This window comes from Neodiprion pinetum, chromosome 2 (genome assembly GCF_021155775.2).
Source record: "Neodiprion pinetum isolate iyNeoPine1 chromosome 2, iyNeoPine1.2, whole genome shotgun sequence".
Classification (NCBI taxonomy): Eukaryota; Metazoa; Arthropoda; class Insecta; order Hymenoptera; family Diprionidae; genus Neodiprion; species Neodiprion pinetum.
The window spans coordinates 14,027,833-14,054,892 of record NC_060233.1 but is presented as its reverse complement, the minus strand read 5'-3'; the positions used below and the strand labels follow the sequence as shown (position 1 = coordinate 14,054,892).

Below are 27,060 nucleotides of genomic sequence, written 5' to 3'. Positions count from 1 at the left end.
TCCCCAGTGCTAGACCAATAGCAGAGGCGGGATTCTAGTAAGATCGCACTTGATGCGCACCAAGCGCAGACAGTGAAAAACCCTATAACATCGGCGAGAGGTGCAGTGTTACCAGATTGTGAAGAATTTAGGAGGAATTGGAATTTTCCGGGGAAAAAAATGTCTGGGAGTTTTTTCAGGAAAAATTGAGGAATTGTCGATTTACGATTCACTCACCGATTTTTTAGTCTATACTGCCTTTATTTGCTATTTTTCTGTGTGACAAGTGGTGAGCGAAAGGCGACCGCGTGAGGAGCGGTATGAGGTTCTATCGGTAAGGTAGGTAGAGGATTTCACATATAAGGGCAGCTTTTGTTGATAAGTGGATTTTATTTCTACATACCAATTATATAAAATTATAAAAATTTTAGGCAGTAATTTTTTGTGGTTTAGGACAATCTAGCAGGATTTCAAAATTACTCTAGGAGCTTTGTGCGACAGCCATCCGGCAACACTGATAGGTGTTCTGTTCTCTAGGGTCTTTACTGAATGACTCTCATAGCATTTTTCAAACGAAACTGCATCTTGGATTCGGACGTTCATGACTTTCTGTTGCTTTAATTTAGAGTATCCGGCTATCTTTCCTACGGTGAACGTCAACACCTCTATAGGTAAGACCATCAAGTGTGACCCTTTCCCTTCCTCGAGGTTAACCCTTCATCCTCACTTGTTTTACGTCCCATAAGAAATAGATTAGTTTTTGGGGTCGTACCGATCCCAAACGACCGAGGAGAAACTTTTGCGAATTTGACTTCCACAATTTTACACACTCCAAACGCTGAAGAGCCGGTCCTCCTTAGACTTAGTGATAACTCTTCCATCTTCTCCGCAGAGACGCTTGGCATTTCCAAAGCTTTAGATTTCGCTACGACTATGATCTGTTTTCAAGAGCCTAATCCTCTCAGATTCACTGAGTGTTCTCACTGCCTTGGCTCAGCCTTTGACTAAAATCAAAGTCAATCCTATCCTGTTCTCAATAAAATAGCAATTATTTGATCTTTACAACCATGAAGGCCAATGCATCCTAGTTTAGATGCCCTCCCATATTGACATCCTTGGCAACTAGCATGCTGATCTAGCAGCCTGCTCAGTTGGCGATCAGACAATGGAATTGAATAACCGGATTTTTTGGGCTGATATTAAGCATCTCTTAGAAAGCTTTATCCCAACTGCAAGGAATTCTAGCATCCTTTGCTCTGGACGCCAAAGCAGAATCACTTGTTGCACTTTCGCAGATAAATTCTCCAACCGACCATGTGGTTTAGCACATATAAATTATTTTTACTAGTAGCATTGCCCAATTCACTAATGGCAAGTTTCGAAAACGAGTTTCATTTTCGATATTGACAAAATAAATTAGATTCCGTTGAGTTGCCATGTGATAGATAGTGTTTTACAAAAGGTACAAACACATTTTGTACTCTTCAGAGGATAAAAAATTATGCTACTATCAGCAAGAGAGTAGCTGTACTTATTGACATGATTGTTTAAAATTTTGATTGGTGAACTCATGGTATTTTCAAAGTATATGACAATTACTAATACCCAGGAATTTGTGGATCTCCTGAAGTCTGGACAAATTGCTTGATGTCGGAGAGTATCCAATGATTCCTAAAAAAATGTTACGAATTCGTTAATAAAGTTTGTATGATTATTTGTATAATTTGTAATTTTTCATACGAGCAAAATGTAATTGTAAATTGTACATATTTGGTGAAAGTAGTAGTTTGAAATCGATCTACAAATTGATTATTGGATGAATAATGCAGCATCAGCAAAAATATTAGATCTACATCCAGAATCAAGGATTGCACTTATTTACGTATCCGGTTACTCTTTCTGTTCTGCAACATAATCCATATCTTTAATGCTTAACAGAATATTGAACACTTCCGCACTACATATATCACAACCTTCAGGTGGTTCGATGACAGAGTACATAGATACCAACAGGTTCATTTCGACAAGGAGTCTGAAATCAACATGGTCATTTGATCCACAGCACTCCCGCATCATTCCAAACAGAAGCTGTAAAAACAAACCAACTTCTTGGAAAATTACTTACGTATAAAATACTGAGATATATAGTGGAAATGTACCTCCAGATTAGGTTGATTTAGACGTGCAGTCATGAGATACTCAAAATCTCATTCTTCAACAACGAAAATTCAGATTTCATAAATAGCTTTTGTTCAGAGAGATAGGTAGAGATTGTAGATCATCAATGTAGGATCCGCAAAACAGCGATAAGGAAGTGTAGTGAACGAAGCTGGATGATAATTAACGATAGATGATGATTATTAACACAATGATACAATCTACTTTATTCGATACAGTGATATGATCTGTATCATGAGAGAGCTGTACAACAGCTGAAGGTTTACATAATCTAGATAATACATAACGTTTTTACCCAAAGTTATGTCAACAGATTGAAGAGTTGCCAAAATTTGTACTTCTGGTTACGTGACAATTGCATTTGAATATTATTTTGGTTACAAAATTATACTTTATACCTGCCAAGCTAGATTTCCAGGTACCAATCACATATCGATGTTTGAATATTTATTGCATGGATGATAGCCTTCATTTCTTAACAGAATCTAATGTTGCCTTCACAATCTTTCAAATCTTTGTAGCTATTTTTAAAAAGTTGCAAAACATCCACGATGCCGAAGAACTGTAACATTTGATTGGAACCAAACGGATTCGGTAATAATGCAGTACTGATAGTAACGGAATAATAATAATAAAGATAGAAATAATAATAATAATAATAACAATAACAATAACTATAAGAATGACAATAATAATAGCAAATTTGTTCAAAGTTGTATGATTCTGAATGTTAGGCTTCTAAGCTTTAGGGATACAAGTCTATCTGGTATTTGAAAAGGAAGAAAACGCATATGAAATCTGTACAAATATGAAAGTGCAAGATTCAAGTATAGGTCTATTTTATGTCTTCTTACCCAAGCTTGGTTGTACTTTTGCTGATATGTGAAGAAATTTCTGATGCATTCGATTAAATACGGAAAATCAGAGAAAAACCAGTGTCGGTGTGTATAGTCTACAATATCATCGATGGCAACATTTTTGTCCGTTACCCCAAATGTGTTCCACATCGATCGATTCCTGCTTGCTCCGTCTGTTGTAATTGCATTGATGCGTAAGCCAGCTTTTTCTGGTAGTATGACACATTCTATTATGATTTTGTGCACGATTGTTCCAATAGCTACGCCCTTACTCAAAAAGCACTCTGATGTTTGTACCCATTTTCCTTTGAATAGCACCAATGCGTGATCTCCTCTTGTGCCTGAAAGTGAGTTATCATATAATAACTATATAATTTGTGAATTTTTCTTCAACTGAAAGTCACATACAACGTATATCTTGAGGTGACATGTTCGAAGTCGTTGTCTTCAAAGCTTCGAGGATGTTGCACTGAAAGCCATACGTGCCTTTAACCACTAGAGCGAGTGCTTTATGCCTCCTGACATGAATGTAGGCTTTCTTACTTTTCATTCGTAAGAGCAAACACTCGTAAATCCATTGTGTTTTATACTGTCGATCGTTGTTGCTTTTGTAATTCACTGCCGATAACCATGCTTCAACAGTTGATTGCTCTGCATCAGACAATCTTGAAATTGCTTCGAGTACTGCTTCTTGCTTGTCTTTTGCACAGTTTAATATCATTGCTTCAATCTTGGTCCTAAGCATCTGGAATAAGTATAAGCAAATGTAAGACCAATAAGGTTTCGGGGTACTTTATATAATATGATAGACTCGTACCTGCGAATGAAGCCTCTGATTTCGACAATTGACAGTTTTACACCGTCGGCGAACATTTTCTTTCAGTTTTTTTTTGTAACTTCATTTTCTAATCCTGATCTCCAATGCTTTCGTTTGATGGTATAAATAAATTTTGCACACTGAGAGCAATTTTTTCCTTGTCGATCCGTTTTACTTTCGTTTTGTTCGATTACGTAGCCCTTGAAATCCTTTTCTCTGAAATTGTACAGATGACAATACTGAATTTAAAATATGAGGTAAATTTTAAGCTCATTAATCAACTATGGAGTGCTTTACATGAAGAGTTTGATTTCTTTTCGATTATTATTTAGGAGTTTATTTTCGATATATGATCTTGATCGGGTAAAACTTTAATGAAATAATGCATATGATTACCTCTCTGTTTCACATGCACCGCATAGAATAAATTTTGACACAGTCTGTAACACTTGAATGATGTCTCTAACGTTGCCCACATTGTTCACAACGTCCATATGGATTTCTTGACCTTTTATAAAAACATGTACATGAAACAACATTTAGCGCTGCAATTATCAGTTCTATTTCGATAGTTGCATTGGTTTTACACTTTGGAAAGGTAATACCGCCGTAAAATAATACTTTTATGGCGTGTTACAGTTGAAATACGTCTTCAAAAAATTTTCTATGATTTCCAACCTAATCGATCGGTGTATGAGTGTTTTATAGGCAGGATTCCAAATGATCAGCTCTGTGAAGATTTTGCTAAAATGAGGATGGAAAATAAAATATGCAAGCCAGCGGCGCTACAGGTACTGTGAAAAAAGCAGTCTTTTGGCTAAACTGCTTGTCATTGTTCTTCGCAGTCTTTAGGTAATCAACATCTGCCCGGGAGACTACAGTACTCAAGAAAAAGAAATTATCTTCGAACGTTCATGCTTTATATTTTATTCGCCATTGACTCATAAACAGTTTATACATTTTTAGGTGAATATAATATACATACATATTTGTCGTATCATCCTGATTGATACGTTACATAACGTACTCATTTTCTTGTAACGTTAATAGCAATATATTCATTTTTTTTTTAAATTTTGGTTGCTATCTCATATGCTATCCATTTGCTTTCTCAATATTTCGACCTTATTACTTCATCCTGTACAATTTTTTTTTACTTCTAGCATCGTATTTTGCAATTTTACGGCACTTATTACATTTATGATTCCTCACATTTATTTCTCAACGAGGGAGTCAGATTAGTACATAATGGCATGAATAATTCCGAATTCAATGGAGTGAACTTGAGAATCTCCCTTCGTTATTCGGAGAGAATTTTAAATCAACATTTTTGTAAATAATCACAGACGTCTGCCAAATGTAGTAGGCTCTTCTTTTAAACTAGCCTTACGAACAACAGATTCGTTTAAGTCTATATACCTAGAACTAAACAACGCTACTCTCTAAAACGAAAATGTGTTGTACATTTTCTGCCACCTGCCAAATGTATTCGTGCACAATGGAAATATTGAAATATATTTCTGTAACGTGCGTGTAATCCATAATCGCCATATATATGTATATATATATATACATATATATGTGCATGCCAAACAGATGCGAAGACGCAAGAAAGTATTTTCGCTGAATAACGAACCGAAGCTCGGGCTTCAGCGGCTTAATCTTCGCATCTCTTCGGACGTTACAACGTGATATTTTCATTGCTCAAAAAATGCACAACCACTTTCAAACTGAAAGGCAATGACCATCTATTTATTCTCTGTAATCCGTTATTACCTTATATACACTAAATTTGAAATGTTGTGTGATTAGTATCAATGCATGTGATAGTTATTTATACAGCCTAACATGTGTATGTCGCAACTGGCTTCGTGGACACAAAGGTTAAACTATATTGAAGTTAGTAACGTTTACGTAACGATTCATGCCGAGGAAAAACCGTTATTTCGCGATTTTGGAATTATTTGAAATTCAGTAAACCGTTACAAAACAAAACACACTCATATTTTGAGATCCTAGTTCCTTCAAAATCATTGTAAAATTTAGAAAGTAGTGATTTTTCCCCCAATGTTTCGTTACGATTTCGTTACGATGACGTTACTATCTTCAACCTCGTAAGATTGAGGACTCCTAGTTCGCATGGATACTCGACATCTTCCGAAACATTCATGTCTAGCATGTTCTGATGGTGCCTACGGATGGTTAGTTAGCAATATTCAATGCTGCGTCATATATTTATATAGTACAACGTTTATATCTAATTCTTCCGGGAATCATGGCACATCCCGGGTCAATATAGCATCGACGCGGGTGCGTTCGGGCATCTTTCGTCATTTTCTCTGTTACGGAGGTGTAAAAAAGAAACAATGGCATCAGACACAAAGAGTTGGGCGATTCAACGTACTACGGGATTTACGATCAGGTCGAACCAGCGGTTGAAACAAAATCGTGATAAAACAATAATTAAGAAAGTTCACTCGAAACAATCTTAATAGTTAAATAGGCATATAAAAAAAAGTCCCTGTGACACAGGAGAAAATTCTAAAACGCTGAATATTAAACGTAAACACCTCATTACGTTCACAAATTCAGACAAAATTGGTCTATCATTTTTTTACCGAAAAAACTGCATTCCATGTCCGATTTTGATAAACAATAGCTCATTTTCTTCGTAAATAAATTCTTCGTAAATGGTTTCAGTCAGTTTTTTTGCAAAAATGATGTACTTAACGATAGATCTTATTCTACCAATCGACAAGCTCAGGAAAAAATTTATCTCAAGCGACTTGTAATGCTTTCATTTGTGTTAAACATACGCTTATTATTCATCAAAATCAGAGCGATTACGTGGATTTTTGGTGAAAAAATTGTATATACTCTGAGGTCGATAATACAAGAGTTTTTAGAATTGAGATTAGGTGTTTAAAATTTTTCTTCCGAATCACAGAGAGTTTTCAAATTATATTTAACTTGATGAGGTTTAACTACACCGTTTAAACCTTTTATTAGTCATGATTTTGTTTCGACATATGTTTGAGCTATCTATAGGTCCTATAAATCCTCAAAGACAGTTCGATGAGCATGTCATTCGCCAATTCGGCGGCCTGATACTCAGCTGCAGTCCAATAAAATGTTCTATCTGAGACGGTAACACGTATTTTGCGTCTCGTGCTTTGCAGCTTTTGTATACCATTACAACTTTTAACCATGACAGCGTAGCCAGTCGTCCTGATATCGGATTATCTCGCGTGAAATACCTCTGCACGATTAACGTTTCCTTTGATACAATTTTGCCGCCTCGTTCTCTCGTCATTACTGTCAGCGATAGCCCTAATACATTCAAGTAATGTCATTATAGGTCGTAACTATAAGTAAATCATTATTTATGACAATTACTTCGTTCAAATTGGGTCGATACATATTATATATCGTATGTATACATGTCATAAATATAACACATTTTCTATGTACAAGATTTTACGAACTTTTTCCATTTCACTCACAAAAGGTGTTAGTGAAACTTGTTTTATGCCCTGCATACATTTATGCGAATTTTGCATCGTTTAAAGTAAGATTTATTATTGCAACGTTCAATTTAAACACTCCAACTTCCTTTCTCGTTTGATTCACATTGGATGTAAAACCGTATGAACACGAAGGAAACTAGTAACGAAACAAAATAAAAAAAATTAACATTAAACGAAAGATGCAATGACGTGAGTGCAGTTAGAAATACGAAATGTAACGATTTAATCACATATTCGGTTAACCATTTCAATAAATATGATATTTAAAAGATAAGTATTATATTATGTTACTATAAAAGTCGTCAACATATGGTGAAGAATTTCATCACCCACGATGGAGCTCATGCGGCTGCACATCAATAATTTTAGTATTAATAATTTTAAGAAAAGAATCACATTATACATAACAAATAACCTTTGTAAAATTTATATCAACTCACTAAGCACTATAATTATTCATATTTTTTCTTGACCTGACGAAGAATCATTGTTTTACCGGCAAAGTGAAAATCATTCCAATCGTGTTATTAAATAACAGTCATCATAATATACTAAACACTAATTCTTGTAGAAATAATATAGAGAAAAAGTTTCATTTACATAATAAGTGTATAATATAATGCAAGCTCAATCTGAGCGATTGTGTGAATTGCAATTAATTACAACGCATTTAATTATACGATTTCTTTCTTAATCTAATAATGAGTTTCGTTATAAATTTCATCAACTAATCTCAACTTCCACGTAATGGATTTTCGGCGTGCGGTCTGTTTTACCAACTATGCTTCATATTTGGGAAACGTGACGACTTGAATTTGGAAAGCTGACCACGTGCCCATAATAATGCTCATCATTGTCACACATCGGTAACAAAAGCCTATGGATGGTGGAGGTAAGGAAAAGTATCTCAAATGGGTTTTCAATTGAAAAAGTGTCCACCAAAAAGTGACAAATAGTGGTTCAACAAGTCATCAGAATGGCGCTAATAAGCAATCAGAGTTCAATCTGATTGCCGCTTTCTTTTAAATTGCGGAACTTTAGCTTCAGCCACGCCATCTTAATTGTACTTTATTTTATGGACACTTTCTGTACACAGAGATAGTCCTCATTACCTCTACCTTTCATATGCAATTTCAAGATGACGCTCTGGTGTTTAAATATTCCGACAGAACAAATGACTATCAGATTTTATTGTAGTTCCATGGCATTCCGAAAGATTATTCGTAATTCCGATCATAATCAAAGTATTTTTAACGTGTTACTACGCTAGTAATTATATTACGGATGAATGAATGAGTTGGAGAAGAATTAGGATTCCGCGAGCCGATGTCGATAATCGTAGTTCCAAACCAGGCGGCGCTGAGACGTTTCTGAAGAGTGCTCAACGTATGCTTAATCGCCTTTAATGAAATTTAACTAAAACAAGCACGTCTTTAACTAACATAAAGCCGGGATAATTCAGCTTGCGCCGAAGCAAAGAGATTCATAACCCCACGCATTCCTATTGGTTTATCATATCCAATTGAAGACCTTGTCGATTGTTGCAAATACCGTTTTGGATAAGAAAAGAAATAATTCATAATAAAACGCTGCCCACGTAACACTGCAACGCGTCTAACAGAAATTTTTTGAACGCTCTTTTTGTGCTGGTTTGGCAATTTTACTTTTGCGTAACCTTTACATTCACATCGCAACGTTTTCGGATTCTATAACGCATTCATATTGGCTTTACAACGCTATTCACGCTCTTAATTGGACGTAAATTTCACCAATGGCAATCACTAACTACACAATTGTTCGTTTGGCACTTGAATTATTATTACTAGTTTTTTTTGTTTCTTTAATCTTCAATATTTCATTGTCAGGAATGTTCAAAGGATGCAAACTTCGACATGCCCATGTTACTACAAGAGTTAGTAGCATCTAGCAAATGAAAAGAAATAAGATTAAAAAATGACGCGATAAGTGCAACTGGCAGGTGAACAAGAAAAGCAAATACATGTGTAGAAAATTACACGCACACGTATTTAGCAACAATTCATTGCTCTATACAAAGTCATATTAATAGGTATGTCGTGTCAGCATAATATCGTATTGGCAATAGGTATTCAAAAAGGCACTAACCCTCACATAAACTCAAGTTAAATCTTACAAAATAACAATAATTGGTAAAAAATTCCCGGGCACAATCAGAAAATTTACAGATGACAGAAGAAAAAAAAAAAAAAAAAACAACCAAGTATACATCAAGCAAGCGATGCTCACGATTCGGAGTATATTATTTTATCAGATTGATGATTCAATTCAATAATATTCGACTCGTTAGAAGATTATTCAATGACCGACATGTAATGCTTGTAATTTTGAGAAAATTATATCCGTTTTCATTCTACTTTTCTATCTAGACAGTGAATTTCGTAAATCTATCCTTTTCGCGATTCCTTAGGTAGCAGATAATTGTAGGCTAGGTGAAACACCTGCGACGTGCGCAGCAATCATTTTATCGGTTTGCCTACTTCGATATCATCTCGGATAACACTATCGACTAACAATCTCGTACGAATTTGCGACAAGGAGGCTGGAATAACATTTCGAATATGGTACCGAGACTAAATTTCAAGCCTATCAGCGAATGTCAAATTCACTGACATTATAGGTATATTGTAGAGGAACATGCAGGTATATTGATCAGTAGGCGCGTTACAATCGCTTCTTTGCCAGCACTCGCTATATTTTTCCAGCACTATTTTACCCTATGTCCAAGCATGGATCAAATACGTTTTGCTTTTATACTTATTTCGAAATATTGAAAATTTAACCACGCGATTTTCATCTTCCGGTAGGTTCTTAGCTGGTATCTACATTCTTGTTTGTAACATTCTTCCTACATATATCCGAACAATTTTTTCAACTCGAACGCATAGAATAAATTAATACACATTGCTCAAATCAAATTAATATCTATACGCAAGTATGGGGGAAAGCACATTGCACACTTTCGTTATAAAAATACATCTATTTAAATTGCGTTACAGTTAATTGGCTGATAAAGCTCAGCGGGGAATGAATGCCTCGCCGAAATTTACGTCAATGCAGAATGTCAATTTATATGCGTAAAACGATACGCCGGACACTCGCGAAATGAATAATAATACATAGCAGAAGCTTCGTCTGTTCCACAAAACAGCCGGCAGATATCAGTTGTATGTGGTGATTGATCGTAAAATATGATAGTGGCGCTATTCCGGCAATTTTCCCCGAAACGTTGAATATGCCTATGAGACATGACTTAATCTGCCACTGTAAGTGCTGGTGTTAAAACGTTGCTCGTTCTTCCAAAATCATTTGGGAATGATACCAATTTTCCATTTTTCAAGCAATTATACTTATACCGTGCAGGTATATACTTCATTGACTTACGCACAATTGTTAATATGTATGAATGCATACAGATAATGATGTAGGTAGGCATACTCTATAATTCGTTTGCACCAACCCAGCTTGAAGATAGTAAATGCCGCAAAGTGTGCCTTGGCTCTAAACTAATTGACAAGTTGAAATGCGTTTTGGCAGTATGACATAGGTAATATGCACCTAGACTCAAACATAGCCATAACTTTTTTCTCCAAGATATGGCAATCGTTATTACTGTAATTGAGATACTGATTTACCAGTTTGGTCAGCTCGAGGAAATATAATGGTACAAATGAGTTTCTACAAATAAATTACGGGTATCGAAGGCAGTCTTACGTTCAGTTCCAATCTGAGTAGAAACTCAAGAATTAAAGGAAAAAACATCATTGGAAAACTAAAAAGAAAGGAAACATTTAACTATTTCCAAGCCGGAAGGATAAAACTTTTCCACAGGCCTTTTTTCTCAGAATCCGCCAAAGAGAGGTAGTCAAAATTTGACCCGTTTCCGATGCTTTATTTCCCCTTGCTCTGCCGTTTTTTCGCTTTCTACCTCTTCCTTCACCCGAACATTTTTATCACATTTATCAACATTCGTCGAGTGATCCGACGAGGATGGTGCATTTTAAGCAAAGATTGAAAAACGCATAACGAGAATAACAGAACAAAGAAGGAAGGCTGGCGACATATTATGAGCGACCGCTGCGGCTCTATCTAAGCCATCATCCATCGCAGTTCTTACATCTCCGTTGTCGCTCGATGAGTCTGAAACAAGAAGAGTCGAATGCATTGATCAATGCCTGGGAGGTGGACGGTTCAACGGATTAAAATTTATAGAGCGGTAATTCGTAAGTATAGAGTTATTATAGCTCGTGGCTTGATCAATCGACTTTGCTGGATGGTTCCTTCCGTGTTCCGCTAGAGGAGAATACGTATCTAAGCCCGTGGTTGCAAAAGGAAATGATAAGACTAAGTCGGTAATAAAGTGTCTCAATAATTAAGGAATCGAAAACAAAGAAAAACTAGTGTCCATGCCGGTATATCTGTGGTGAATTTTGCTCCAACTTTTCAATACAGGTCACCCTTCTGCAGGATTTGTTTTTCAGCTTTTCACCTACACAGTTGTATACAAAGCTTTATCTTATTTTCCCTCTAGCTTAATCGAATGGATTAGCAGCAGGTGTGAATGTTCCTCGGCTTAGTTAGACCTCATTCGATTTCTTTTAAACGTTTCTTGCTTTTTTGTTAAATATAAAATCCAGAGAACCGACGTTCTGAATCAAAAGCTGGGAAAAGAGTAGACGAATCGTTGAAAAAGTCATTTGTGTCAGTTATTCTGAAAACGAATGGAACAACTTCACTACTATGTAAAACAAACGCTTTACAATTAAAAGTTTCAAAATGATTAAACATTGGTATTTTTTATCCGATCCTAACGTATAGGAATGTTGTTTTACTCGTATTCATAATTATCAAGCCAAATCGCATTGCCGTTGATTTGTTAAAGAGTTTTTCTCCTTTCCCAATTTTTTATAGACTTGAGGTTTCATTCATCCTTAAAATAAAATCCAACTTGGAACAAATTCATTTAGCACAGTGATTTGGCATTCAAAGTAACACAATACGATGCAAAACTCAAAGCCAAGCAGGTGCCCGATATCAAGTTTAGTGTGATTCTTACGATCACTGACGCAGAAGGTGGTTACTAGGTACTATTTCCGATGGTAACTTATCGTCATACTGCAGTTTGTCGCATCTAGTTGTTGAAATGATAATAATAACGCGTCTCGACAAAGCAAGAAAAAGACTTACAGTTCGTGTTGGATCCCTCACCCGATCCGGAAGCTTCGTACCCGTCGCTCTCGGCATCGCTATCCGGTCCAGCTCCACTTCCAGATCCATCGAAGGTTCCGTCACTGAGAAGCGCACCGGTATCCGGTGTCGACGCCAATTGCGATTGAACTATCTGGAATTTTGAAATAACCACCAGGTTATACGAGCATACGGTGGAAAGGAAACCTCGAAAGAAAAATGTCTACGATACCTGGCTTGAAATTTTTCAAACATTCTACCGCCACTTACTGATTAATTATAAGCAATTATGATAGCGCCGATACAGGTTAATTGTATCATGTCCATTCAACAGCTTGTCTATACAGCGAGTATAATCTCACCCTTATACATTACTGAAATTGATGTCATATCGAAAATAAATTCCGATTTGAGAACATTGAATCTGCTATTATTTATTTACAGAACGTATCGAGAGTTGAACCCCAATGTTTTTAGCATGGTATGGAGAATTTCAAATTACCTAAGAACTCTCGTAATGGGTGCAATTACACCAAATAGATGCTGATAATTCTACTGGAACTTAAACGCGCAGAGATTTTTGAACTGGAGATATAATTCTAGTATCAAGTTCATTTCTAATGCGATAAAGTCCCTTGGATCAGGGCAGTTCAAATTAGTTTGGTGAAATGGCTTCGCGTGTATAAAACAGAAGACGTAATTTTACGCACCTGATTAACATGTCGCAACTGATCGATTAGCTCACTCGTATTCGCATTGTCGTAGAGAGATTGCGGCGAACTTCCTGCCAATAGAGGAAGTTCAGGATTGTATTTCTGCGCCGTCAAACTGGAGTCGACAATCGTCTTCATATAGCTGGAACAGAAATCGAGAGATATGCATTAACTTCAAGTGTTCTTCGCTAGCCGTGAAAACAAAAAAATCAAAGAACAACACCAGAAACACAGCACTATAACGTAATTTATTCAATGCAGACGATGCAAGATCGCAATTCACAAAGTTTCGTTGAATTCTCTTATTTCACTCCAAAATATTGCGTTGTTTTGGTGTTTCGTTATCCGTAGTCAAGTTTTTATCAGAATTGATAACGGTTGAGATTTCGACAGCATCGAGCCACCTTGCAAATATCAAATAATTAAACTAGGCCATTCGAAGACGATAAGACGAATTTTTTCGCCAATTCAATCTTACACATTGTAATACCAATAGAACTAGAATGGAATATTGATAAATCTTCGGTTGGTTATCTCGTTTTATATAGCTCTTACTCAGAATCCCAGTGGATGAAAACCTATCGAGATTACGAGGTGAAACCTGTTAAATCGAGTGCGCACGCGTGAAATTTGTTGGATTTTCTTGCAGGTTGACCACTTCAAGTTCCAGCTGTGAAACGCGGCTGACGCAGGTTAGGTACGTGAGGCGAATTTTTTTTAGATTAAGCAGATCCCAAATAATGGATGTAGCAATTTGGGAAGGACTGGCAAAATTTTAGAGCTGACTGACCGATTACCGCTACGAGTTACTATAGAACCAAAATTTCAGTTCGTGATTCAACACGGGAGCATCCGACATCTCATAGTTCGTTTCGAGTAAGTTGGCACTCCTGCTTCACAATTTGCTGACCTTACAGACTAAAACATTGCAGTGGCACGATCTCGCCGACCAATAGAGCGCAATTATTTTGCGCATGCGCAGTCGGTGACTAAGCCTGTCAAGTTTCACCGTTTCCTCTCGGTTATCGGTAATTTTCGTCAGGAAAGTCTCGAACGCCGGGAGGACCTAAGCGTATTGGTGAAGACGTCGCGTTCGAATAATTCAAGATTCCTTTATTGCCTCGGCTGTCGTGCGGGGTGTAGGGTGGCGCTTTGCGGGGCGAAAGGATTCGAATCGAAAAAGGAGGTTCAATTTCGTAGACAAAGGTACCCGCGATGAGACACTTGGGTGGGAGGAGATTGGACGCCAGCCGCCCACGGCCGCTGTCTGGGCTCCGACGGTAATAAATTAAGCAAAGGGTTTTACCTGCTATCCGCCGTTTCAAAACTTGAGGTTTCAGAGTTTGGCGCTTACTTTGATTCTCGAATTATTCAGAGAGGGTAAACAATTTTGCTGAAATAAAACACCCCGATTTTTCTCGCCTCTTCCCGCGCAAGCTTCAGTAGGTACTTTGACAGTGAATTTACAGGTTTTTGATACGCGTCGACGTCCACTATGTTGGAAATTGAAATGGCGACCACATATTTCGGAAGAGTGAATTTCATAAAGATAGATTGAGCGGTTGTTAAAACGCTATTATATGTGTCAGCAAAAGGCATTAAAAGGTTGATTCACCGCCTGAGACGGAAATTGAGTAGATTTGAAAACATTCGTATCGGATATTCCCGGCCTGCACCAAACATTCCTGCGAACTTTGATCAAAATCGGAGCTGGACCCCTCGCAGATGGTCTTTGTTGGTCATTATAGATGATTTGGTAAAAATTTCACGCGAAGCGCGTTGGATATAATCGTTGCAGGGCGCTTAGAAGGAATCCATTGTTGTTGATTAATAACCACAGAGCCCCACGGCTTTTTCCCTTGCCTCGTCTCTCCTTACCGCCACAGCGCAGCGGCTCCAGCAGAGGTTCCAGGTCTGGTTGCCCAGAGCGAGAGAGATTATTTAATTTGGAGGAAGCCTTAAACGAAGCGTTGATTAGCAATTCACCGTCTGCCTGCGTCTATTATATACTCCAGAGCTCACACGTTGACCGCTGCATGACTCAAGTTGCGCGAGGCACAAGTCTCAAGGCTTCCTTGGCCGAGGCTAATGACTTCCCAGGATCCGCCAAGCAACAGCCGGATGCTTATTGTTCGATAAGGATTTTCATCGCTATGATTGTAATCGATCTAATTAGACATCTCGATATACTTGGCGTACTGCCAACCGTGCCTGATAAGGTTCAAATTAATTTTTGATAAAATGGAAAAGCACGCTTAGATTATATAATACCTAGTTGGTGCTCATTCAACTCACCGAAATCTCATAAACTGCAGAATAATCGGTGTACCGTTTGCGTGTCGCGTCGCGTCGCGTGCCGAGGATTGATTATTTTTTATATTATTATTCCAAGCAGGTAATGCATTGGGACAATGTCTGACACGGGTGGGATTGGACAACTCCAATGTTTGGTGAATGAGAAGTTTGCCCGAATGTCACTCTTTTAAATGATTTCTCTAGCAGACCGTTAGGAATGGGACAAAGATTGTAAAACAATGTAAAATCATCCCTACTCGTATCGAAATATAAGAAAATTTTAACAGATTGAATGTATTTTTGTGTGGAACGTATAGTGATGTCGACTGTTCCTACTTCGTGAGACTGGGGTAATGTGGCGGCTTTTAATTGAATCTATACGCACGAGAAAACAGAACTAAACGGACCGAATCAAAAGGAACCAAAAAATTTTTACAATCTAGTTTCTAGAGTTTAAATTTCGGTCTATAATTAAAAAATTGCTAAACTTTTTCTTCGTTTTTGTTCAAGTCAACATTTAATCCCGTTCTCGCTGCAGGGCTCAGAGCAACGAAGTCGATACCGAGTCGGGGGGTGGTTGAGAAAATGAAGACGCAATGCAACGTAACGCGAAGCAAAGCGCCGCCAAGTCTGGTCATGCAGGGGTGCCTGGCGCCGGGACGTCGCCGCCCGCACCACCGACGATAAACTACACTCATACAAAAGGATTCGCTTGCACGTGAGAAGAAAAGTGGTTCCGCGATACTCTGTGCTCGGGGGCGAGGTCACCCTCAGTTGCGAAAGCGGGGTATGTCTGGTGGTGTTTCCCGGCACCTTGCATCATTGGAATCAATGCATCGATCTACAAATTCCGAGAACTTTGGACTTAATCTACCTGCACTGACGAAGGCAACGTTTCTGGATGCTAAATGCCGAAGTAGATGTCGACGCGACTTAATTCACTGCTGATTGTGAGTGTCGCTCGGTAATTCGGGGAGTCTGCATGTCTCTGTCCAACTGACAGCTACCATCGTAGCATACGTAATGTAGAAGAGTCGAAAGTGAGGGGCTATTCACCCAAGGAAGTCATAAATTTAACAGCTAGAAGTCAAATTGCATATCAAACGGACTTGAGTGTTTGGAGTATTATTTGAAATAACAAGGAATAAATCGAGATAGCTGATATCTTTGGAAATCACTACCAATCATTTGATCAAATGAAATCACGCGATAGAGTTGAAGAAACCGTGATGCATGTATCCAAATACCTCGAACAATGTTTCGATAAGACGTTAAGATTCCATTGATTTCTATCTCATGTGATGTGCTTTCGTTCACTTTCGCTTGACGAAGATATTGTCATTTATTTCCAATGATTGGAATTACTGTAAAACGCCTAAAAGGCTTGGATATTACTGGCAATCAGATGATAAGGTAGAAATCCGTAGAAGTCACTGGAAATCATTGCTGCTAAATTGAGTTGATTGAAATGAGATCCGTCATTCCATGCCCAAGTGAGTGGTCTCTTTCCCGAAAGCAAAGCAGACCTTGACACTTCGAGGAAAATGTTAAAAAATCTTGGCTCAGGTTTGACCCAGTTTTATCAGACTATTTCGACAGATCCTTCTTGTGATCGGAAGATCGATAGGTAAAATATATAAAACTAATTCTGCAGGTTCATCGGTTATCACAAGAAGTGACATATGTGCCTTTAGCGTCACCCGGAGAGCGTTGTTCTGAACGCGAACGAAGGGATGACATCACTACGCGATTGCAATGGAAAGTCGCGTATTCCGCATGCTAACGGTTTAATGATTACAGTCATTGAGTGTGCATTATTTTTATTTCATTATTCGTATCGCAATCTGTCCCTCGCTCTCGACGCCTCGGGTATTGTTGCGTATTAATAACGCCAACGCCCACGTTTCTTATTGTTAGCCCAGCATAAGTACGCATCGTTATCTCTCAGATAAAAGCTCTGATTACGGATTTCTTCATGTCGTCATATTATAGGTGTACTTTACATACATGCAAGGGACGCTGTGCATGGGTACAAACATACCTCAAGTGCACAAGGCATGCGTATAAATGGGTGTGTGTATGAAAGAGAAAATAAGATAATATGAAAAAGGGTTTGTAATAAGGAACGCGGTGACATCGCGAGGCAAGATAGATCAGAGTTATGACACCCGATATGCAGGCGCGAAGTTGCAGCGATAAGACATCAAATATTTACTCTCGACTAGCGACAGATGTTGAATCTGGATTTTTCCCATTCTTCATCTCGCAAAAAGATGACCAATTTTTTGAGCCCGTATACTTGCTTCACTTTTCTTTGTTCCGCGCTCCTTGATACCTCAAGCATGGCCACGTTCGGGTTGAATGATTTCAAACTACTGACGATGGGTCAATTTCAAACCGCAGTCACTTGCAACGTGTTGTAAAGTCGGGGAGTATACCTGAACACTGCGAATAGTGCAGGACTAAGGATTGTGCAGAGTCGAGGAACAATTATGGCGTTTTTGTACATGATACTTTAAACGTATACGACGGTGGAAGTTCTGGTTTTCTTCTAACATATAATTTTGAGATATGAAAATATACACTGTACCGAGATTCAAAGCAACGTATAGTTCCATCGATTACTATACGTATTTCAGTTAGATATATTTTCAGTGAAAATTGGCGTGGTTACATCGTAAATACACATTTCGTTTTATATTGGAAAATATGTGTCAAATGAATGGCGCCATTCGTCTCCTCGAAAGGTTATATACCTATTTTCACGATGCTTGTAATCGAATGCTGACATGCAGGTAGGTCGAGTATTTCACTACATTAAAAAATGTTCAGTTAGTGTTTGGAGAAACTTACTCTCCGACACGGTCTCCGTTCCAGCAATGTTTGTCCGGATAATCCTCGCAGATGGTGTCGGCCAAGGTACCGTAAAAGCTACGGGATCTTCCTACGCTGGCCAAAAAGTTACCCAGACGGAGTCCTGCAGGTACTTTGTAAGATGCAACGGGATCCATCGTCGTCGTGTTCGACGGGACGAAATCAACCAGTTTTGTGCGATCGCATGCAGCGCGTACCTAGAGCAAATAAAAGGAATATAATTTTATTGAGAAAATAGTTAACAGTTCCCCGTGAAGTGAAAATTTTATCTCTCTGGGTGTGCGTGTGATTAATTTTGTGTTCAACGACATCTCAAGAACGAAGGAACGAATTTGGATGGTTTCAGTCTAAATTGACGGGGCGTTTCTTACCTCAGAACCGATTATATTTTGGATTTGATCGGTCCAGTAGTTTATGAGTTATTTCAATAACACAATTAAAAAAAAAGTTTTTACTTGCTACTGCTTCATAAACTGAAAACGTATCCGGGCACGAATTTCTTTCACTGTCCGATCAAGATTACCCAGATGAACAACTTTTTATACAGATCATTACGCAAGACGGGAAAAAGAGAACTGCTGTTGATCCAGTAGATAGTAACTCGGTACATAGATTCCAGAAATAATTTAACCCAAATATTCATGAATAATTTTAACAGTGTGTCCAGTGATATCAGAATTCAAAATTCCCGTATATTCCCGGTTATTTTTTTCAAAACTCCCGTATATTCGTACGTTATCATGATATAATGGACATTGAACACCTTCATATTCGACGATGTGTAGAACTGATGAATTCGGATGGAGTCAAAAATGTAGAAAAATTAGAAAATATAAGAGTCACAATATTGAATTTTCAAAAACGCGAAAGTGTATTTCATAGCATTTCAAAATGTAGAAAGCTGAAGTACAGAAAAGTCAAAACGAAGGGTAAAGTATAGAAAATCAGAAAGAATATAGAGCCGTCACAATGCTGTTGTATTCTTATTCGTTGTGACAATTTTATATTATAGTTCTGTATACTCTACCATTTCTACGTTTTGACTTTTCTGTGTTTCGAATTTCTATGTATTTAAAAATCCTACGGAATCGCTTTTCACGTTCTTCAAAATTCGACATTGTGACTGTTTATTTTTAAAAATTCGGATTTCAGCGGGAGAATGTATAAACGGCAATTTCAGTGCGAATTCCTGGTTTCTGTGCGAAATTTCCGTATAATTCTCGTATTTTCAAGGTAACTTTGAAATTCCCATATAATCCCCGATTGCTGAACGTATATATATATATATATATAATATTCATATGGTAATTCTAAGGAAATTTATTTCCATTATCATATCGCGTTAAAACAAGTTATAGACAGACGTCGTAACGAATCACTGAATAAACAAATAATAGTCCGTCGTACATCCTGTTTTAACGTGAGGTATTTCAAGGCGTGCGAAAGGGTACCTTGGAAAATATTCAATGTAAAAAGAAAAAATTATTCGAGACTTTTTACTAAAATAAAAAGTAATGAAAATATATTATTTTATAACCAAACATTACACGAAAATCTTCCCTAGATATAACCTATGCATCTAACAGGTGTGTTAGTAATTATGCATCGTTAGCATCTCCATAAGCCCATGGAGGAGGTATCAGAATGGGTTTGTCGGGGCAGTCGTGCATCAGAAAATATGCATAGAGGTGAATTTCACGTTTCACGGTATCACGCGTAAGGCGATGTTATCGTCTCGGAATCCACATCCACGAGTCACTCACTCCACGCAACCCCCTGCGTGGCAAGGTGGTGCCGTAACCCACCGCGTCTCCTGGCTATGCCCGAGGTATATCCCATAGTTCGGGCAAAGCTCCTCCATAAATTCCCGTTATTCAGCCATTATGTAAATTTATCTTTCCTCTCGACTGTCGTCCGACTCCGCACAAGCTCCGCTTTGCTGAGCCGCTTGCAGCCTCCGAACGACAATTTCATCGACCTAGGATATTTTATACTCCAGAAGCAGTCTCGAGTCTGGAATTCACCCGGTTCACGTCCAAAGCAAATAGTAGCGAATGCGGTAAGCCTCTCGTGCCCAGCAAAAAAAAATCCAGTTTAGTGTAGGTGCGCGTTTTTGGACCCTCAAATTAATCGACGAACATCAACAATCATCCCGAATACCATATAGAAAGTATACATTGGTCAAATTGCTCTCGAGCGTATTTTGCAATCGAAGATAATATTGTTTATAAATATACTGGTCAAGCCACAGTAATCCTCTCTTTGTTCCCAGGATACATTTCTCATATGTAAGTGGCGAGGTAAGTGGATATTTATAACATTTCACTACGTGCTACTAAGCATGGACTCGTTCGGTCGTGAATGTGATATAAGATGTGATTCGTAACGATGTCGACAAGTTGGATGGCGAACGTTACAGCTGTTCATTGCTAGGTCACAACAAAGTGTTCAAGTCTTCATACGGCAATCTGTCACAGCGTTATCACAAGCTAAATTCGCCGATCTAAGAGTGGCTAAAAGTGTTCAGGTACCACTTGAACATCACTTGCATCTTGTTCCAACATATTTGGTATTATACGAACATATGATGCAGATTATTACATCACTTACACTATATTGGGGCCAGGCTCTTGAAATGTTTCGACATTAAGAGTCCGCTTGGCAGAAATTACATTATTCGTGTAAATGTTGAATATTTATGGACGATGGATAGTTTCTTTGTCGTAGAAAGCGCGACTGAATCTGCAGCGAAGAGCATGAGGCGGGTCACATGGCAACAAGAGACGTTCGGAGTCGCGTGCAGCATCTCGTCTTTCTCGCATTAACGAGGCCGATTGGGACTCTGTCTTCCTTTGCGGGTTGACTCACGCCCGGTCCTTTGCCGATCTTGCCCTACCAGGCGAAATGCACGCACCCAGGCTTCGCGTTCAGGAATAACAGGTTCGTTGTGCCCTGTAGAGCTGCGCAGTGTTGTACATTATACACCCAACGCCCCGAATTCCGACCACCACCTTCTTCTAATTCGACAGCACCGAATCCGCCAGCAACAACCAAATTCGAAAAATATCAATCCTCAAAAAAGAAGAAAACGTAGAAAGTTTTTCGGACTCAAAAATATGGTGCAAAATAATTTCATAGTTTGCCGACCGGCACGATGACGATTATTTTGCATCTTATTAATCAGATGTTAACTTAATCGAGAATGAAAATTCACGGCTTGCATATTTTTTTGAATTCTCATTTGAATGTGTGTTTCGCGAGATATTTATCTTTGTGTACATATATACACACGCTGCTAATTCCTTGCTGCTTCTTCAATATATTTATGTACAAGTCGGGTCAAAACGTGCGAAGGAACTCTAAAGACCTTCACGATTCTATCTGCGCGTTGTTAAACTTTGACCCGCTTGATAACTCTATAATCAGACTGTATTGTGAGATATTGTAACAATGTCCAGGTTAGTCAACCCGCAAGCTACTCTCCACTGCAACTTCAATGAGCCAACCCTCGTTAAGAAGAAGAGAAACAAGATTTTCATCCAACATATTTAAGGACATACCGACAAGATAAACCGATCACTGAATCGAACTTCAAAAATCAATGACATTTGACTGATTCTAAACTGTAGCACGCAATTCCCATCCATGTGTATAACAATACAGATGTATAAAAATCTTCAGGATAGTGAAGAAGAAGAAATAATGATTCAATTCAAAGGCCGAGTGATGGGAGACTAAATTTTATATTATAGTTAAACAGCGTCTAGTTTATGACACGCAAAGCAACTGTGTATTGCGATATCTTTTTCCAGGTGAGTTGCGAAACGTTATCCTACAGTCATTGACGTCTCGTCGTTTTACAGACTCCGGTGTGCGTACATACAAGTATGCGGCAAATATTTGCAACTAGGATCATTAGATGCAAAGATATACAGAGAGGTCATTACTTATGACTTTACACACATTTCGCGGCTGTGGCAACGGTTGCAAGTGAACTACTGTTTTTACTACAACCTGAGATTTAAAGATGAATCGGCCGGGAACGTCTGAATGAGGAGTTTGAAAACGAGTCGTGATCCGTTTCAAAAGTCTTCGGTACCTAATGTTATTTGCAGCAATGATAGTGAATATAATCGAACCAATGTCGCTACTATGTGACAGAATTGTATCTGAGAAAATTTGAATAACGCAAACCAAGATGATAACAATTTGAGAAAAGGTTTTTACAAATAATTATCTTAAGAGTGGATAAAAGTAGATTTGTATAAGTACGGTTATACAACAGATGTTATTCGGAAATTAAATTAGCATATTATAAGTGTACCACTAAATAACATTTTCAGAATGTTTTTTAGACAATTTGTAGGAATCTGGTTTGAACGTTATAGTTATAAATACGTTTCCTAAATTGTTAATATCTAAGCTCGTGTTATTCAAATTCCCTCAGATTTATTAGTACTTATTGTGAAGTAAGAATGTTGTTTCATTCACGTTCACCATCATTGACACTACATATCATTGCAGAAGTTTTTGTCAAAGGTGTTGCCTCTTTTTCCAACTTTTGATTCAGACGGTTTGACGGATTCATCCCTAACTCTTATCCAAGTACTCACCCTTGGATCGATTCCATTCGCATTCAAGGTCCCCGGTGTCGTCTGCTGCCACCTGTCTGCTATGCGAGTTGAATAGGTGACAGCAGACGACATCGGTGACCTTGAATTTGAATGGAATCAATCCAAGTTTGAGATATTCTACTCTCTGCCAAAATAGAAGTTGTCAGGCCGAAATAGATGTTTGACACCGAGAATATCTCCCATAGAGTATCGGTAGTATGAAAAAATAAAAACGTCACCTCGAAGAGTTCCGACTACGTGTCTGCAAAATTTGATAAAAATTGCAGAATAGTACTGACTCATATTTAAGGTTCTATGGATGAGGGGACAAAAGCTTACAACACCTCACAATTTGTAAATTCGAATACTCCGAGGATTACACATTAGTATAAAACCCAAGAGAGTCTATTATACGTTCCTCGAAGGCTGTCACGAGTTGAATACCCCCGAATGATCGTTCATGTCGTACACTCAGCGAGCAAATATTTTAAGGATTCCTTTGTATACATGTATATATACAAGGAGCTGTATCGCCGACACACCAATCTGGAATGCGACCTTTCAGACGCGGCAAAACGATGCCTTTCCTCCCAGCTGTGAAGAATTATTAGTACCGTCATAGATCAAGCCAATGGGAGACCCCCTGCCAGTCTCAGGGCGCAGGGTGCAGGTAGGCGCCTGCGAAATCAGGTTGGCGCAGGTTGGCGCAGGTTCGCGCAGGTCGGCTCGGTGGTTTCCTTGGCAATGTGGCATTTAATCATGCAGGGCACAGTCATCCGCGTTCGAACCTCTCGAACCGCCCGCTTCAAGGGTCCTTTGTCCCGTTTTGGTCACTTTAATTTTGTTTCTTTCGCTCGTTCGGAGGAGATGAATTCGCCACCGTGTTAGTCACACGCTGGCGACCACTGTGAAAAATTTAATTAGATACCGGTCCCGGCGCCAACTTTCGCGCCCGTCGAACGAAGAATTACAATATTTGGTTTATTGACGGTACTGACGATCGAGGATAACTGCACCGGTCAACGGCGCACTTGATTCCAGATTGATAATGTTTCGTAACACGGACGCTACGGATAATTGGAATGAAAATATAACGATCATTTTACAGAGGTTAAATGTAACGCAAGCTTTATCCAACGCCACTCGTATACTAGCTAAAATTTCAACATTAATTGCAAAGATATCGATCGTTCCTTTGGTTCTCATCAGCTGTCGGTAAATGTAACACGAGTCGTAAGAATGGCGGGAGGGCCATTTACTTGGAAATAAAATAAACGATTTCAAGGTAATAACATTCACTTCACAACGTTACTCCTACTTCCGAATGATGCTCTAGTCTTCTAAGCGAATTTCAGTGATTCCCGGATCGGGCACAATCACCGAAAGTCAGAATGAATTGTTGAAAATTAATGGAAATGACTTGGTAAAGTGGAAATCAACAAGCACACGATGACATGGAAATCGATGGAATAATATTGATGTCATTGAAACCATTTGGTGTTTACCGCGAGACTCACGACGATTATCACGATGTCTAATGTTTTCCACACGGTATCTTTGACGCTATCATGTGATTTCAATTGATCGCCACGATTTCAAATTACTTCAACTGTCTCAATTGATCCCCCATTATTTCAAAGAATATTTCAGTCATGATAAGGCTCTTTATTTTATAAGCTGATTTCCAACTATTAAATTTATGACTTTCTCGAGTGAATGGACTTTCGAGGAATGGTGAATACTCGGCATGCTTTGACAACCCATGAAGAAAGACTATTACCTTCATTTTAAATACCGCAAACGCAGTCAATTTTCATTCAAATGTTAGCAATGCGAGAAAAAGAGTTCACCAAGCGCACGAGTATCGTCATCAAGAGGCGAGATGTGCTTCTTACCTTCTCCTTCAACTCTGGACCATTCTCCATGGCATGCATGATAGCATCCGAAATACGCGTGTCCAGTTGCCTGATGGCGCTTTCCACATTCAGACCCAGAGGATTGTTACGCCCGTCGATGGCGATTACGAGTCGTTCAACAGACTCGACGTATCCCGACCAAGCCATGTCGAATTGCGACGCTGGCTCGATCAGACAACCCCTGAAAAGAGGAAGGGATATCATTTCAGAAAAGTTTTTCGAGATTTTACGAGTTTGGGGGATACAGACGAGGGTGAATTATGGGAATTTGTATCTCGGCAACCAATTATTCAAATCGATCAGGCTTTATTTTACCCAAAAGAATGCAGACCGAGCTTTATGTACACACACTTCTTTGTCGGAATAAATAAAAAGGAAACATTGTTATTGGCAATAAAGTTATTGAAATTTTTTTAAAGATATGATCATCATCCAATAAGTGGTTATATATCGAATTACTCGCGCTTCTTCTACTTTTTACTTTACATTTTTGTCTAGTAAATAACACCATTATCGTTTGACAAAGCGTATACAGGTAATGGTGATAAATTCTCCGAGGATTATAATTTTTGAATATTTTCAACAAATTCCGTATGTGTTAATAGCAACTAGCCAATCGACCGTTTTTCAGTATTATACAAAATTCCCCATATATCTCCCGTATTTTCAAGAAACCTGAAATTTCGGTAGACAACCTGCCGGGCGGATAACGGTTGAACTTTTCTCACCTGATTACGTTTATGCAAAGCGCAGAGCAGGGCCTGATGTCGCTGGCGATACCGTGACATTTTGAACAGTAGGTCATTCGCTGGAGAGCTTCGAAACAGGCGGTTTGCTGAGCTGTCTGTGAGGAGAAGAGGGCTCCGTCGGTTTTGTCCAAGACATTTTTCCCGAGAGTTAGGGCTTGGATAAGTACCCTGGTAGCCTCAAGGCTCTTTACGACGGACTGTGATATCTGTTTGGGGATGTCGCCGAACGGTTTGATGCTGTCGACGGCTTCTCTGAGGCAGGATTTGAAATCCTTGGAGAAATCCTGCTTCAGGGGATCCACTGCCCGATGGAAAGCAGTGGGGAACAATTCGTCGAAGAAGTTGAGGAAGCTGAGGTACAGCATATCACGTGTCCGAGGCTGCTGGAGGGAGTCCGGTGTGTTCTCGGGTGCGACGTAGTTCACTATATCCCGATACAGGCTCTTCACAGACGGATACGTTTCCACAGCCATTGTGCGATAAACTTGATTGAAGAGGGTCAAAGTTCTGTTCTCGGAATGCCTGACCAGCACTGTTACGGTGTCTGCAATCAAATGCAACAGATATTTTTCATCAGTATCCTCTTCGTTTGTCCTATCAATTGGTGCAAAAATAATATGATAATCAAGTTATACGAGGAGATAAAAATTTCCGGTCCAAAAAGAAAAGCGCGTATTGCTTGATACATGCGAATTTCAAACGCGTTCCCGTGATAGGTTCTTCCGATTGATTTCAGGGAACAGGGTATTCTGATCACCAATAATAATCCTGGCGAATTTGGTTCTTTCGTACACTCGCTTCAGCTTCTTTTATTTATAAAACTTGATAGGTACTACAGACTTTTTACTCACGCGTTAAAAACTAGTGTTGTCAGTTTCAAGTAATGAGGAAATTTACCCACCGTTAACCGGGGCTGGTGCTAAGTTTGTAATGTCACGCATAGAAAGTTAAATATCCAATCAATTTTTGTTTATAAAAGTGTCTCAACAAAATGTAAGTGCAGAATCTTGAATACATAAATACAAATCCACGGATTGAATGCCGTGATATAAAGGTTTCTATGTTTTTTCTAGCTGCATAAGCTCAAAATTCATCGTAATCATAGGTGTGTTTACTATTTATATCGTATTCTTATTTGAGTATTGTTTTTTAATATAAAATAGTGAAAATAGTTGAACGGAGCGCAATATTTTGTTCATTTCATATCTTATGTATTAAAATTCGTTTTATTTCGGGACGTTGTTTAAAATAATTCTTATTCAAATTTCGTGTCCAAACGAGCAACTAATTGCGAAGCCACCAGACGGAAAAAAATTTGG

At 38.5% G+C, this 27,060-nt stretch overlaps 2 protein-coding genes across 3 annotated transcripts in view; both read right to left on the bottom strand.

The window, feature by feature from the left end:
* Positions 1–380: 380 nt before the first annotated feature.
* On the bottom strand, positions 381–4,712 carry LOC124212464 (uncharacterized). 2 transcript variants are annotated; one of them, XM_069133898.1, is made up of 8 exons: positions 4,228–4,712; positions 3,832–4,047; positions 3,423–3,759; positions 3,012–3,355; positions 2,556–2,719; positions 2,139–2,308; positions 1,746–2,067; positions 381–1,650 (listed from the first exon to the last, which is right to left on the bottom strand). In XM_069133898.1, the coding sequence occupies exons 3-5, from the start codon at positions 3,757–3,759 to the stop codon at positions 2,633–2,635; spliced, it is 768 nt and encodes a 255-aa protein (XP_068989999.1). In that variant the 5' UTR covers positions 3,832–4,047; positions 4,228–4,712; the 3' UTR covers positions 381–1,650; positions 1,746–2,067; positions 2,139–2,308; positions 2,556–2,632. The 2 variants fall into 2 exon arrangements, with proteins under 2 accessions (XP_068989999.1, XP_068989998.1); XM_069133897.1 differs by having other exon boundaries at positions 2,139–2,719.
* Positions 4,713–4,921: 209 nt separating this feature from the next.
* The window catches only part of dally (division abnormally delayed protein), a 66,573-nt gene continuing 44,434 nt past the window's right edge, over positions 4,922–27,060 (bottom strand). Inside the window, exons 3-8 of the mRNA XM_046612507.2 lie at positions 25,721–26,285; positions 24,972–25,173; positions 18,443–18,660; positions 13,292–13,436; positions 12,582–12,735; positions 4,922–11,534 (exon numbers count right to left, since the gene is read on the bottom strand). Coding sequence (XP_046468463.1) covers positions 11,395–11,534; positions 12,582–12,735; positions 13,292–13,436; positions 18,443–18,660; positions 24,972–25,173; positions 25,721–26,285 — 1,424 coding nt within the window. The 3' untranslated portion in view covers positions 4,922–11,394. The remainder of the gene's footprint in view (positions 11,535–12,581; positions 12,736–13,291; positions 13,437–18,442; positions 18,661–24,971; positions 25,174–25,720; positions 26,286–27,060) is intronic.